Source organism: Onychomys torridus, chromosome 14, assembly GCF_903995425.1.
Source record: "Onychomys torridus chromosome 14, mOncTor1.1, whole genome shotgun sequence".
NCBI classification, from domain to species: Eukaryota; Metazoa; Chordata; class Mammalia; order Rodentia; family Cricetidae; genus Onychomys; species Onychomys torridus.
The window spans coordinates 49,440,019-49,453,869 of NC_050456.1; the positions used below are offsets into that span (position 1 = coordinate 49,440,019).

At 42.8% G+C, this 13,851-nt stretch overlaps 1 protein-coding gene across 3 annotated transcripts in view; it reads left to right on the forward strand.

The window, feature by feature from the left end:
- The window catches only part of Susd6 (sushi domain containing 6), a 102,269-nt gene that overhangs the window by 34,490 nt on the left and 53,928 nt on the right, over nt 1-13,851 (forward strand). For 2 of the 3 annotated variants that reach the window (XM_036206063.1, XM_036206062.1), the window contains one exon: nt 13,087-13,312. In XM_036206063.1, the coding sequence (XP_036061956.1) occupies nt 13,192-13,312 (121 nt within the window). In that variant the 5' untranslated portion in view covers nt 13,087-13,191. Of the gene's footprint in view, nt 1-12,805; nt 12,825-13,086; nt 13,313-13,851 lie in introns of those variants that run through there. The other variant, XM_036206064.1, reaches the window with a different exon arrangement.

The window sequence follows — 13,851 nt, forward strand, 5'->3', positions numbered from 1 at the left end:
TAACTTTCACCCTTTGCACCTTCATGGAATCTAGTACTTGAAGTTGCTCGGTTTGTATTCAATAAGCTCAGTAAGTTTCCCTAGGAAAGTGTGTTAGGAATGAGTTCAGAAGCCTGTCCTGGAGGGAATTATCCAATATCTCCAATAATTTAAGATGCTTTTTCCTTGGGCTGTGTATTTATCCTAATCCCACTCCCCTTTTTTTTTTTGAGCTGAGGCTCGAACCCAGGGCCTTATGCTTGCTAAGCAAGCGCTCTACCACTGAGCTAAATCCCCAGCCCCTAACCCCTTTTTTAAAAAAACATTTTAATTATATTTTTATACTTTGAGAGTTTCATACAATGTATTTTGATCTTATCCACTCCCTCACTCCTACTCCTGCACTTTAAGTTTTATTTTTTGTCTTTGTGTATATGGCGGTGTGTGGGTGCACATGTGTGCATCTTCTGTCGCATGAGAGGAGGTCAGAGGAAGCTAACTCTGAAGTTGATTCTCCCTCCTTCCTCAGGATCAAACTCAGGTCACTAGCTTGTGCAACAAAAGCACCTTTCCCCACTGAGCCATCTTGCCAGCTTAGTGTCTTCTAGGACACTGCTGATCTTTTCAAAGTTGGTTTTTTGTTTCGTTTTGTTTTTGACAGGAATTGTAGCCCAGATTGGCATTGCGCTTGTGATCCTCTTTACCTTTCATATACTGGCGCTAACTTCTTTTGGTGCCTTTGCCTGAAATTTGACAAATTCAAGATTACTTTTGAAGTCTCCCTTGAGTAGATTCACTCTGTTCCTAAGTGAAGACCCTACCTAGAAGGAACTTGAAATAAGATTTCAGTTGGAACTGGAACATACTGGCTCCATCCTGGTGAAAGATTTTATACAGTTAGATGTTATGTAGAGTCTTTGGGGGAAGTGGTGTGGGGCTAATTAAAGAGAAGGAGCAGTTGGCAAGTTTCTGTTTCTTGTTTTTCCTTGGACCTGGCAGTCCACCCTTGGTAGCTCACAAAAGTCTGAGTAGTTTGTGAGGAAGAAGACAGGAAGAACCATGGTTTACTTAGCAGGCTTGCTGGAACTCATATAAGATGGAGACTTTTTGGACCCAGAGTCTAGTTTGACTTGAGTGCTACCTCCTTGAGGCTGTTAAATATTAGTAGATGGGGGTGAAGAACATGCTTCTATCCCCTAAACTTTAACTTTGAGTAGGAGGAAAAAATAGTAGAAACAATAGTCATATTTGTGTACCTGGGAGATCCCTAGGCTGTCCATTTTCTCACTAATAGATCCTGCCAAAGAGAGCTCTCAGGGGAGATGTGGTGGGTTGGAAAGGCTGTTTTGTTGCTAAACACTAAAAAATGAGTACCTCTCTAATACAGAACCCCAGAAGCCCCTTGCTAGATTTTGCCAGCTGTAACTGCTAGTTCGGAGAGACTTTTCCTAATGGGCTCTCTGAGTTATTATTTGGATGGTTCAAGGAGCTGTTACTAAAATAATTGTGAGGCACAAGTCTCCAATAGGCTTTGTGCTGGTTAGTTTTTATTGTCAGCTCTATACAACCTAGAGTCCCCTGGGAAGAAGAAACCTAATTGAAAAATTGCTTTATTTAGATTGGCCTATGGCCATGTCTGAAGATTGTCTTGATTGATGGTTGATGCAGGAGGGCACAGAGCTCCCCCCATGTGGGCAGAATCATTCTTAGGAGGTGAACTTGGGCTGTATAAGAAGGGTAGCTGTACGTGAGCCAGGGAAGGAGACAGAAAGCAGGTTCCCTTCATGGTTCCTGTTTTTGGGTTCCTGTCTTAAGTTCCTGCCCTGATTTTCCCTCGATGGATGGTAACTGTAAACTAAGATACACCCTTTCTTACCTAAGCTGCTTTTGGTCAGAGTGTTTCATCACTGCAATAGAAAGCAAACTAGAACATCTGCCGTCCAGTCTGTCTTCTCACTTTCCAATCCCTCCTCCCAATTAATTTTGCCCTTTTTATCCATTTTTCTCCCTTAGAATTCATGCTAAAATCCATATGACCGATATGTATCATGCTAATGAAATTGCTTCTAACAAGACCACCAATAATCTCCAATCTTTTCTTTCTTTCTTTCTTTTTTTTTTTAAGGATAGGGTCCCGTGTGTTCCAGGTTGGCCTGGGACTGAATATATGGGTGAGGATGACCTTGGTCTCCAGATCCTCCTGCCTCCTAAATGCTGTTGATTATTGGTATATGGCCAGTTTTTTTTGTTGTTGTTGTTGTTATTGTTGTTTGTTTGTTTGTTTTTTGAGACAGGGTTTCTCTGTGTAGTTTTGGTGGCTGTCCTGGATCTCACTCTGTAGACCAGGCTGGCCTTGAACTCACAAAGATCCACCTGGCTCTGCCTCCCGAGTGCTGGGATTACAGGCGTGCGCCACCACTGCCCGGCCTGTTAAAAGACAGCAACACAACTTTGGTGGTAGGATTAATCACTATTAGAAATGTGGGACTGCATACTGTGCTATCTATCTATCTTTTAGGGCTTCCTTAAAAAGCTGCTGGGGAACCTTTATGTAGTGAAAGGTGAAGTGGGTAAAGTCAGATTCTGCTGGCCTAGGGCAATGCTGTCCTTGGCATTCATGAGAGTGCCTCATGGGTGAATATGTCACAATGTTACGAGTTTAGTGAAAGAAAGTACACAAGGCTTTCCATTTTGGAAAGTGATAGATCTCATTTTAATTTACTTGTGGATTTCCTTCTAGGTTGACTGTTTCTTACTGTTTCCAACATAGAGGCAGAGGATGTTTGTTCTGTCAGGCTTTGCCTGATATATCTCCCTTTCTAGTCTAGCACTCTTTAAAGAAAAATGGTAGAAAAAGAAGAGAAAGTAACAAGAATCATAGGATTTGGAGCAGAGATGATCTTCAAGTAGCACTTATCTGTCCCAACCCTTTGTGTCAAATATGATGACAATAATGATGGTGATGAGACTGCCATCGGCCCTAACAACAATAGTAACTACCATTTTTGATGACTAACAATGTGCCAGCATTATTCTAAGTATTTTGTGTTCCTTTCCCTATATAGTACTTGGAAAAGCTCTGTGAAATAGGTATGCAGATAAAGAAATTGAGGTTCAGACAGGTTGGATTATTCAGATGTTGGGGTTATGATTGCTGAAGCACGTCTTGTGCAGAGATGAAGTGCTTTTGTTTGCTCAAGGTCATTTTTCCAGTTAGAGGTGATATATAAGTAGAACCCAAATCTCTGACCTTGACTTCCTTTGAGCACTTTTTTTGTTGTTTTATTTTGAACTGAAGATTCTCTCTCTGTGATATATTTTGTCTTCTTTCTTGCTCTCTACCCCATTTAATTTCAGTGAAATTGACTGAAGTAGAGGGAAGGATGGTTTAAGTTTGGAGTTTTTGGTGAGATTTTAAAGTTTATTTTTAAGTAGGCAGCCTTCCAGACAGACTGGGAATGTAGCAGAAGGCCTGAGAACCAGGAAATGACACAGACCTGTTTATGTCATCCCACTTGAGGGCCTTTGGAAAGCCATCAACATAGATGGTAAAAAGTAAACACAACTGCAACAGCCTTTTCCTTTGGGCTTTCTATTTTTGGAGGAGGTGTTTCCTGCACAGCTATAACTACTTTGAACACTAAAATCTGGCTCCTAAATTTCCTTTCCTGTGACTTACTTAGATAGATAGGTATTTATTTCTTCTGTGATTCTAGGCAGACAAAATAGATTGTACCCCTCTTCATCCTTTTTAGTGACTTAGTCTTCTGTTTTGTTTTGTTTTTGTTTGGTTGGTTTTGTGTGTGTGTGTTAGTTTTTGTTTGTATTTTGTTTGTTTGTTTTTTATCGATGCAAGTAACTAGTTTCTGCATGCTAAAGATTGCCCTAGAGGAGAGGCTAGACTCTCCTTCAACTTGGTATGCCAGACTTTGATGACTACCCACTCTGAGGAGTGGATGGGGGTAGAGTGGGAGGGAGGTGAGGAGGCAGAAGAAGGGGAGGGAGGGGGAACTGGGGTTGGTATGTAAAATGGAAAAACATTTAGTAAAAAAAAAAAAGAATAGGAAGGTTTAAAAAAAAAAAAGATTGCCCTAGAAATGTGATCATCATTGTGTACTTAAGTACAGGGTACAGCTTACCCTGTCCCCCATACACATCAAAAGTCTTTGTTCTTAACTCCTTTGTTTTCTCTTAGCACTATAAAATATTTTTTCTTTTGGGTCAGTAACAATTTGAGTGCTATAGATAACATGCACTTCTCCAGAATCTTATGAATTCTGTAAGAGTAAGATACCACATTTGGTATCTGTGATCACCCAAAACTTTCAGAGAAGACAGCTAAATAAAGATGTGCTGAATTGCAGTATAGTAGTCCCTGGAAACACAGAGCCTGAAGAGTTCAGATTGAACAAATCACCTTCTTGAACTTTATTTGCAAAGTGAGTAGTAGAGCCTGTTCCTTTCAGCTCTGCTGTGAATCATAAAGAGGGTGTGATGACAAAGGATCTGTCTCTGGGGCCTAGAAACCAATTGCTGCTGTTTCTGCCAAGCATGTTTTGCTACCTGGTCAAAACTTGAAGATTGATATGCCCCTTCTCTCCTGTTTTATGCAGTGATTACCTGAGGTTTCTGTATGGCTTCAAGGAGGGCAATAGACTTGGTTGTCTAATGATAGAATTGACTCAGGAGGCAGAGACAGGTGAATCTGAGTTCAAAGATAAAACTGAGCTTGACCTTTTATTTGGAAAACAAAAGAGCAGGACACTCTTCAGCAGGCAAATAGGTACTTAATTTTTTTGTGGAGCAGTAGTGCTTAGTAAAGAATCCTTAAAAATATTTTGGCATTCAGATAGAGCCTTGTTTAAGGTTGAGGAAGATTCTCGTTAACTCATTGGCTGTTTTTCTTTTGTTTATTTTTTAAAATCTGAATTGACCTTGAGCCTTGAGCCTGATTTCAGGATGTTTCTAAACCACATGCAAAGGCTGCCCTTTGGGAGTCCAATGAGTATCAGCCATAGCATGATAGAAGAAAGAGCCCTCACCACCGGAAACTGAAGTTTGCAGTTTCAGATCCATCCTGTAGCTCATGTTTATTTATTTTTTTTTTTCACCTCATATAGTCCAATAGGGTCAGTATCATCCAGTTTGCAGATGGGAACCGAAAATGACTTTCCCTGTACCACCCAATTAATACAGTCTAAGTAGAGCAGAGATTCTGGCCTGGTCTTCTAGACTGTTCGTGAGAGATACTTAGTGGAGCAGTTTTCCTTTCGCTGATAAGGAAATTGAAGCACAGGAAGTGACGTTTTTGTCACAGGTCAGCCCATTGCTCTGCCCTGAAAAAAGTGGCTTCTGGACCACAGGCTAGAAACTTAGAAAGCAGAGTTCCTTGCTCTCCTGTTTCCTGTTGGAGTCCATTTTGCTTGCTCCTCCCCTTCTCCTGCACTTCCCCCTCACCTCCCTAGGCTCCTGCAGTGCTGCAGTGTTCCTTGCGTGTAGAGACTTGGGGAGGTTGGCTTTTTAGTTTTGTATTTTTTTTTTCCTCTCTCTCTCTTTGTTAGATGTTTGTTGTTTTTGGAAAGCACTTTGGGAACACTGTGTTCTAGATGGTGGGTACAGATGTGCTGGTGGATTGTTTAAGCTCTCAATGGGAAAGTAGACTCTCCTGAGTTTACTGCAATGCAGAGGGCAGTAGATACTTTAGTTTGGAAGATGAAGGGGGAGGATCTACTAGGACAGATTGAACATTTCTTCCTTTTAGCTAGAACTTTTGTTGATTTACTTTGTTGGAGGAAATACTTTTGGGTGTCTTCTAGAGGACTTTGAATTCCTTAGACCTAAAAGGGCCTTGGGAACCATCCAGGTCCATCCCTATGCACTGGGAAGACTGGGTGATGCTGAAGCTGGACCGAGCCGTCTCCTGCGTCAGGTCCCTGCTGTAGTCCAGCTGCTGCTAGGTCCTAGAAGAAAGGTGTTGGAGATCGAAGGAGAGGACTGAAGGAGGATATATGGTAGTGTATCTACTGGTGTTCCTGCTTGCCTGGATCTTAGGGGAAAGTGTGATGCTCTGAGTGTATCAACAGCAATTCTTCTGGAGCAGCACAGGGGTATAAAAAATATCAAAGCAATTCAAGAAAATCTCTGGCATGTTCTAGTAACTTTTATGTGGCTTAAGAGGAAAGCTGAGAGTAATTTTTATAAGAGTAGATTAAATTTCAACAAAAGTTAGTTTTTACCTTGGAATGGTGGAGCACCGCTATAATCCCAGCAATTGAGAGGCTGATGCAGGAGCATTACAAGTTCAAGGCCAACCTGGGTTACCTTGCCGAGCCCCCTCTCCATTGCCGCCCTGCCATACCTGCCTGAAATGGATAAGGTAATTTTCTGCCATATGTTCCTCAACCCCCTGTAGAAGAAATGTGGCAGTTGAAGCACTGACGTGTTAGTGCCTCAGTGGAAATAGAAGTCAGTGACTGGAAAGATCCACAGGAGGAAGAAGAACTAGAAGGCATCAAAAACCCCTATATTGTCTGTAGGGTATGGTAGGAGGTCCCGATGGTTTGAAGGTGAATGGGTGTGAAAGGGGGAATGTTAAGCAATCGCTTCTAAGAAGGTGAGAGGTAAGGCAGGGGAGTCACTTTCTGATTATTCTCCTCTGGGAACTTTGGACTTCTTATCGTGACATTCTTTAATGTAATCTGCCGCTTACATTCTGTTCATACTTCAGGAACTGCTCTTTGTTCTTTCTCATGAGGCAGGAGAGGATTGGTGTAAATGGTTGGTCAAAGGAATACGCTATCTTGTTCTAGACTCTGTTAGACTCCCTCCATTCCTTTTTATGTTAGTCTGAGACAAGAAAAGATTTCAAATTTGTTTTCTCTTCCCAGTTCCCTTTCCTGATTAATGGATAAATGATTATGGTTTATCGAATAATTTGTCCTAAAAATTATATGTGAACTGAAGCTGACTAGCCTTCCAGTATGTGGAAGTCAAGGCCTACTGAGTCGGGCCCTTCTGACTTCAGAGAGGAGAGCTCAATGTGACATAACCACACACACACACACACACACCCCTGCAAAACTGTGGCATTCTCCACAGGGGTGTTCTCCAAGGCATCTGGGCACAAGGACCAAGATGATATGTGCCTGGCTGCCTAGAGAACAGGGTGCGTGCTGTTTCCTGGTTGCCCCACCTGCTGCCGCTCTCTCAAGTATTGAGCTAGATGTGAAGGTGACTTTAGGGCACCTTTCACCTTTTTAGCAGGCTGTGTCATTTACCTGGAGACATTTATGATAACAACAAGCAAGTAAGCCATAGGAACTTTGGGCTCCAGTTTGCAGGTTCTGGCTAAAACTGCACAGAAGCCCCAGGTCTAGTTTACAGATTTTTTTCCTCATTTTTCTTTTTTGGACTGGCTGAGCTTCATCAGAGCCTAGTGAGGTCGTCAAAGACAACACTTTACAACACTCCCACTTTACAAAGGAGGAAAGAGGCAGAGACAGATAAGTGACTCCCCCAAAGTTAGAATCATAGCTTAGGGGCACTGTGGGAGCGTAGTGGCAGAAATGAGTGCTCAACACATTCTGCAGGATGCAGCCCCCAGGTTTTATTGTTGTTAGTTCACAGATGTGAAGGGTTAGCACCTTGTTCTTGAGGGGCTAACCGTCTATAGCTCATTGGGCTTCTTATGGTGACAGCAGCTGGGTTCCCAAGAAAGGAAAACCGAATAACGACTGCAGATTTTCCGTGTCTTCTCCTTCCCCGTATTTTGAAAGGGCAGCACTACTTGAGGAAGACCTGCATTACATGAAGAGAAATGTAGAAGCAAGAGGGAAGAGTTCTGTGGCTGAGAGGAGACCTGAGAATCGTTCCTAGATATGGAAATAGAAGCCAGAGAGCTCGGCCACCTGGGGCAGGAGTAAGACTTAGAAGCAGGCTCAGGTCCCTCACTTCTGCCCACCTAGAACTTCAGTTACGGCGTGCCTGTGAGGGGGGCGAGTGCCAGCTCTGAAAGCTGAAGCTTGTTCTTGTTATTTCTTTTCAGTCATATTGTATGTTTTGGTTTTGGTTTTTAAATAGAGGATAGAAGGCTGGAGATGACTCAGTGGTTAAGAGCCCATACTGTCTTCCAGGGGAACCAGTTCAATTCCTAGCATCCACACCAGGTAGCTTACAACTATCTAAAACTCTTAACTACAAGGGATCTGAAGCTTCTGGCCTCTGTGGGACCTGCATGCACCTGCATATACTTCCTACAGACACACAAGTATACATAATCAAAAATAATAAAAATAAATCTTTTAAAAAGTAGAGGAGGTGGACAGGTGGTACCATAGTGCATGCCGGTGTAATTCCAAATTCTAGTTCTCAGGGGCCAAGGCAGGAAGATGGCTGTAAATTCAAAAGATATCGTGAGCTGCACAGGGAAGCCCTGTCTCAAAAATAAACAGATTAATTAATCACATGGTCAGTAACCTACCAAAAGAATACTGATGTGTAATGGATCTTCCCCCCTTTTTGAACATTTTTAAGTCCTAGTATTTCTCTAGGCATAATGATACTGTGCTGGCTAGTTTTATGTCAACCTGACACAAAATAGAGGCATTTGGGGAGAGGGAACCTTAGGAAAATGCTCCTACCAGACTGGTCTGTGAGCAAACCTGTGGTGCATTTTCTTGATTAATAATTGATGTGGGGGCTGGAGAGATGCCTCAGTGGTTAAGAGCCCTGGCTGCTCTTCCAGAGGTCCTGAGTTCAAATCCCAGCAACCACATGATGGCTCATAACCATCTATAATGAGATCTGGCGCCCTCTTCTGTATACATAATAAATAAATAAATCTTCAAAAAAATAATAATTGATGTGGATGACCAGCTCACTTGGGTGGTGCCACCCCTGGGCCCTATAAGAAACAGTCCGAGCAAGCCAAGAAGCAAACCAATAAGCAGCATTCCTCCATGGCCTGTGCATCTGCTCTAGTCTCCATGTTCCTTCCTTGTGTAAATCCCTGCTTGACATCCCTTAGTGATAACTGTACCTGGAATTGTGGAATTGTGGGCTAAAATAGTCTCCTTCTTCTCCGTACCCGTGTGTGTGTGTGTGTGTGTGTGTGTGTGTGTGTGTGTGTGTGTGTGTACATGCATACCCCTGAGAGGAGTGTGGATGACTTTTTAGTGGCTACACTACTAAAGAAAGTGATGCCTCCTCTCCCAGTTTGGTGATGTTTGAAACAGTCTCACACAGTAGCCCAGGCTGGCCTTCAGGTTACAGCAGTTCTGTCTCAGACTCTTGAGTTCTGAGATTACAGGTGCATAGAGCCATAGCCAACTAAAGACTTTTTAAACTTCTGTTTAAAGCACATAATTCCTTATGTAGATTTGATTTACTATATGACCCTTCTCCACAGTAGCTGGGGTTTTTATAGCTGGTGGTACTCTGGGGTCTTGGAAGTTGACTTTGCCTGTTTACTTCTGAAGCAGTAACCTTTAAATAAATACTCCCTTGATAACACTTTTTTGTAAAATTCACTCTTCCACCAGTCTCTGCATTCTGTAGAGTTGATCAGGTATTTGGTTTCATTGGGTTCTTGGTTCAGGTAGCTGCCTCAGCAGTACGAGAGAAGCCAGCACTCGGTGAAACAGAACAAATCAGGCACTCATGCATCTCGACTTCCCCACTCTGTTTCTTCCCACAGTATTCAAGAGTTTGGCAAACATTTGCAGTCTCCTGTCAAGTGCTGGGGTTTTCGCTAGCTCTTAAAGATTCCTAAATAAGTGATTTACAGTCTCTGCCTTCAAGGAACTCTCAGTTCACCAAGGTGAGGCAGATAAACAGATAGTTGTACTACCTGTTCAAGTACTAAAGGGTTCCAAGGAGCTAGTTCTGGGGATAGGCATGATAGGAAGTGCCAGGAAAGGACTCTTCCTAGAGATGCCCCTAGACAGGAAAGTCTTGCTATAGTAAGTTGATTTGTATTTTATCTCTTTGAACAATTAATATGGGTACAAAGTACAGGGCTTAAGATGGAGAGAAAACATATAGTAACTATATAGTAAGAATTTTTTATTTTAATTTTTGCTTCCTGATTTTTAACCACTCAGTTCTCCTTCCTAAAAGCAGTGTTTCGTTTGTTTGTTTGTTTGTTTGTTTGTTTGTTTTTGTTTTGCATAGCACTTGCTATCCTGGAACTTGCTCTGTAAACCAGGCTGGCCTCAAACTCAGAGATCACCTGTCTCTGCCTCCTAAGTGCTGAGATTAATGGTGTATACCACCCAGCAAGGCTGTGTTTCTTATACATTATTCCTGAGGGGTTTTTTAGTGGATAATATATACCCTTTAAAAACCCAAGCATGGGCTGGGTGTGATAGCATACACCTGTGCAATCCTAGCATTTGGGAGGCTAAGGCAGCAGGATGGAGAGAGAGTTAGAAGCCAGCCTGGGCTACCTACCAAGGTCAGCTTCAATCGGGGCTACAAAGACTATATCTTTTTTTTTAAAGATTTATTTATTTATTTATTTATTATGCATGCTGTGTTCTGCCTGTATGTATGCCTGCAGGTCAGAAGAGGGCACCAGATCTCATTACAGATGGTTGTGAGCCATGTGGGTGCCTGGAATTGAAGTCAGGACCTTTGCAAGAGCAGCCAGTGAGTGCTCTTAACCACTGAGCCATCTCTCCAGCTCCAAAGACTATATCTTAAAAAGCCTAAATAAATTAATAATTAGATCATTAAAAAAATACAAATGTGCATTCAAATTTTTTCATGTTAATTTTAGAAACCTTTTTATATTAACAAAGATTGGAATGCGCTGTTTTTAAGCAACTGAACAATATTATTGAGTATACTCTAATTTAACCAATCTCCTTTTTAACTTTCAGTTGCTCCAGTCTTTTCCCTTTCTAAACAATGCTCTGCGTACCCTACGCATGTATATGTTATTGCACACGTGTGATTTCTGAGGACAGATCTAGAATTAGAGTCAAAAGGTCAGAGAATATATACTGTTTTGGACCTTACATCATTAAGTTGCCTTCCAAAGGCATTATATATAAAATATAAAATGTTAAGACTATCTTCTGTCATTTGGGTGGTGGCAGCGCAAACCTCTAATCCCAGCACTTGGGAGGCAGAAGCAGGTAGAACTCTGTGAGTTCAGGGACAGCCTGGTCTACAAATCCGAGTTCCAGGACAGCCAAGGCTACACAGAAACCCTGTCTTGGAAAAACAAATATATATATTCTGTCTCCACCAATTCTTTAAAATCTCTTCCAAAATAAAGTTGATCTCCTGAGGCTAGAGAGATGGCTTAGGGGTTAAGATTGCACATACTACCGATACTTCTTCCAGAGGTCAGAAGCTGCCATATCAGGCAGCTTACAAGTGTGTGTAACTCCAATTCCAGAGGATTTAACACCATCTTCTGACCTCCTGCTTTTCAGAATAGATTGTCAACTCCTTGTCTTAACTTTCCTCTGAACCTCCACCAGGAGTATTCTGAATCACCTGTATATGGTAACTCTGCCCCCCCCCCCCCCAATATCTTACACATCATTTAGGACTCAGCCGAGCATTAGCTCCTCTGGGTAGTGTTGTTTGACTCCTGATACTCATGTGCAGAACACCTAAGGCACTACCTTATATATCTCTGCTCACCACTTAAATATGTACTCTGCACGTGCTATGGTGTGGCACATGCAGTTGGCATTCTTGATGGCTCCCAGTTGTTGCTTTGAAGAGATGACTAAAGAATGCCTCATAGGGTTATCTAGTGTGGATGCACCACAGGTTCATTGTTAATCTGTCATTAGCCAGTTAGGGCCCTGGGCATATCCTTTAACATCTTTGACTTTGAATATCCCCCCACCTTTTTTTTGAAAAGCAGCTTAAAGATCCCTGCTCAAGCCAGGCAGTGGTGGCGTATGCCCTTAATCCTAGCACTTGGGAGGGAGGCCGAGGCAGGCGGATCTCTGAGTTTGAGGCCAGCCTGGGCTACCAAGTGAGTTCCAAGAAAGGCGCAAAGCTACACAGGGAAACCCTGTCTCCGGAAAAAAAAAATCCCTGCTCGGGTCTTATTGGTGACTGTAACAGTGGTGACAGTTGAGGACTATGCACTAAGGACAGGTCCCGGTCCCACAGCCTGGATGCCTCCCAGACAGTTCAAGCTATTCAGATGTCTCCTCCCTCCTTTCCTTTCCTTTTATTTTTTTCTCTTCTCTTCTCTTCTCTTCTCTTCTCTTCTCTTCTCTTCTCTTCTCTTCTCTTCTCTCCCTCCCTCCCTCCCTCCCCCTCCCTCCTCCCTCCTTCCTCCCTCTCTCCCTTCCTTCCCTCCCTCCTTCCTTCCTTCCTTTCTTTCTTTTTTTCTAAATAATACTTTCCACTATTCAGAAGCCAGCCTTAACCAGAATGGGTGGTGGGGTCAATTAGCAACTACAGCCTATCTTTCACATCCCACCATTGTCAAGCATAGTCAATAGAATGTCACCCCTCTGGTCACAGGTGTCTGGTCACAGGTGTATGGGTTGAGCCTTGAATAGTTTTGAGATTCATGGCTGTCGAGTCAGATCCTCAGGACTCCTTAGTCTCTGACAGGTTAGGCCTCTGTGGCCTTGGCTCCTGCTGCTGCATTCCTTCTCTAGGCGGTGCGGTTATTCCTTTAAGACATGTGCTCACTCTGTTTTTCCTTTTGGTTAGCTGAAGTTGCTTTGAGGCCAAGTGACATAGGCGTAGCAGCTCTGTGTCAACAGCTGCTTTCTGCTGGAGCCCATAAGTCAGTGGTCCTGGCAGAGCAGGAAGAAGTCTCTGAAAGCAACACTGACCTGGCTAGCCATGCAAGGGACGTCCAGGTGAGTCCCGATCCTTTTTGCAAGGGTCTGGCTCCTGGACCAGATTTTGACAACAGCTGGCAGCAAGCTTTGGCAGCTCTCCAGGAGGAGCTGAAAACCCACTTCTGTGCTTCTCTCTTCTCTTGGCAGTAAGGATTCAGTTGCTAGAATCCTTCCAACTTAGTGTGGGATTGTGGCTTCCTTGCAGAGTGCTTGTTTCTAACCAACTTATGGCTGAAATTTTCACTTTACTTAAGTCTTTTTGTCTGTTTGTTTGTTACAGGTGAAGCTGCTCCTGGCTGGCTTTGGGATTCTTACTTCTGGATTTTAAAGCCTCTCTTTTTTTAAATAAATAAATAAATAAATAAAAACATCGGACGGATAAAAGATGTGCCATGGCAGGATAGCACCAAAGAGCAGCTCAGTGTTTGTCGTGACCTCCGTGTGGCATGGAGTGTTCCTTCAGCTGGTGATCCTTAGCGCTCTGTTTGGAGATGGATTAACCTCCGGTAAGTCCAGACCTGCCTTCTTGGGGGGGGGGGCTGTATACCAGTGTTTCTTCTGGAGCTCGAGGGAAGGGCCTTGCCTTTTGTCAGGCAGTTTGGGAAGAACTTTTTTCTTTTTTAGACTGCTACTGGAGGGAGCCTAATGAGCTAATAGAAAGAGGTGGGGGAACCTGCTGGTGATTACATTATCTCCCTTTCTTCCAGCTCTTGACATCTTCAGGCAAGAGAGAGGTATAGGATCCAGGGCATATGATCTATAGGAAGGGAAAAGACTGGGATTAGATTGCCTGTGTTCAGAGCCCACTCCTGTTACTACCTATGATCCTGAGTAAATCACTCTGTTACTGTGAACTTCTAGCTTCCTCAACTGCAGAGAGGGTTAGTAACAGTACCTACCTCACTAAGGATTGTAAAGGTATTAGTGTTGCATAGAAAAAACACTTAAGAATGCTCACTCTTTGTTTTCTTGTTTTTCTTTCTTTCTTTTTTTTTTTAAAGACTTATTTATTATGTACACAGTGTTCTGTCTGCATGTATGCCTG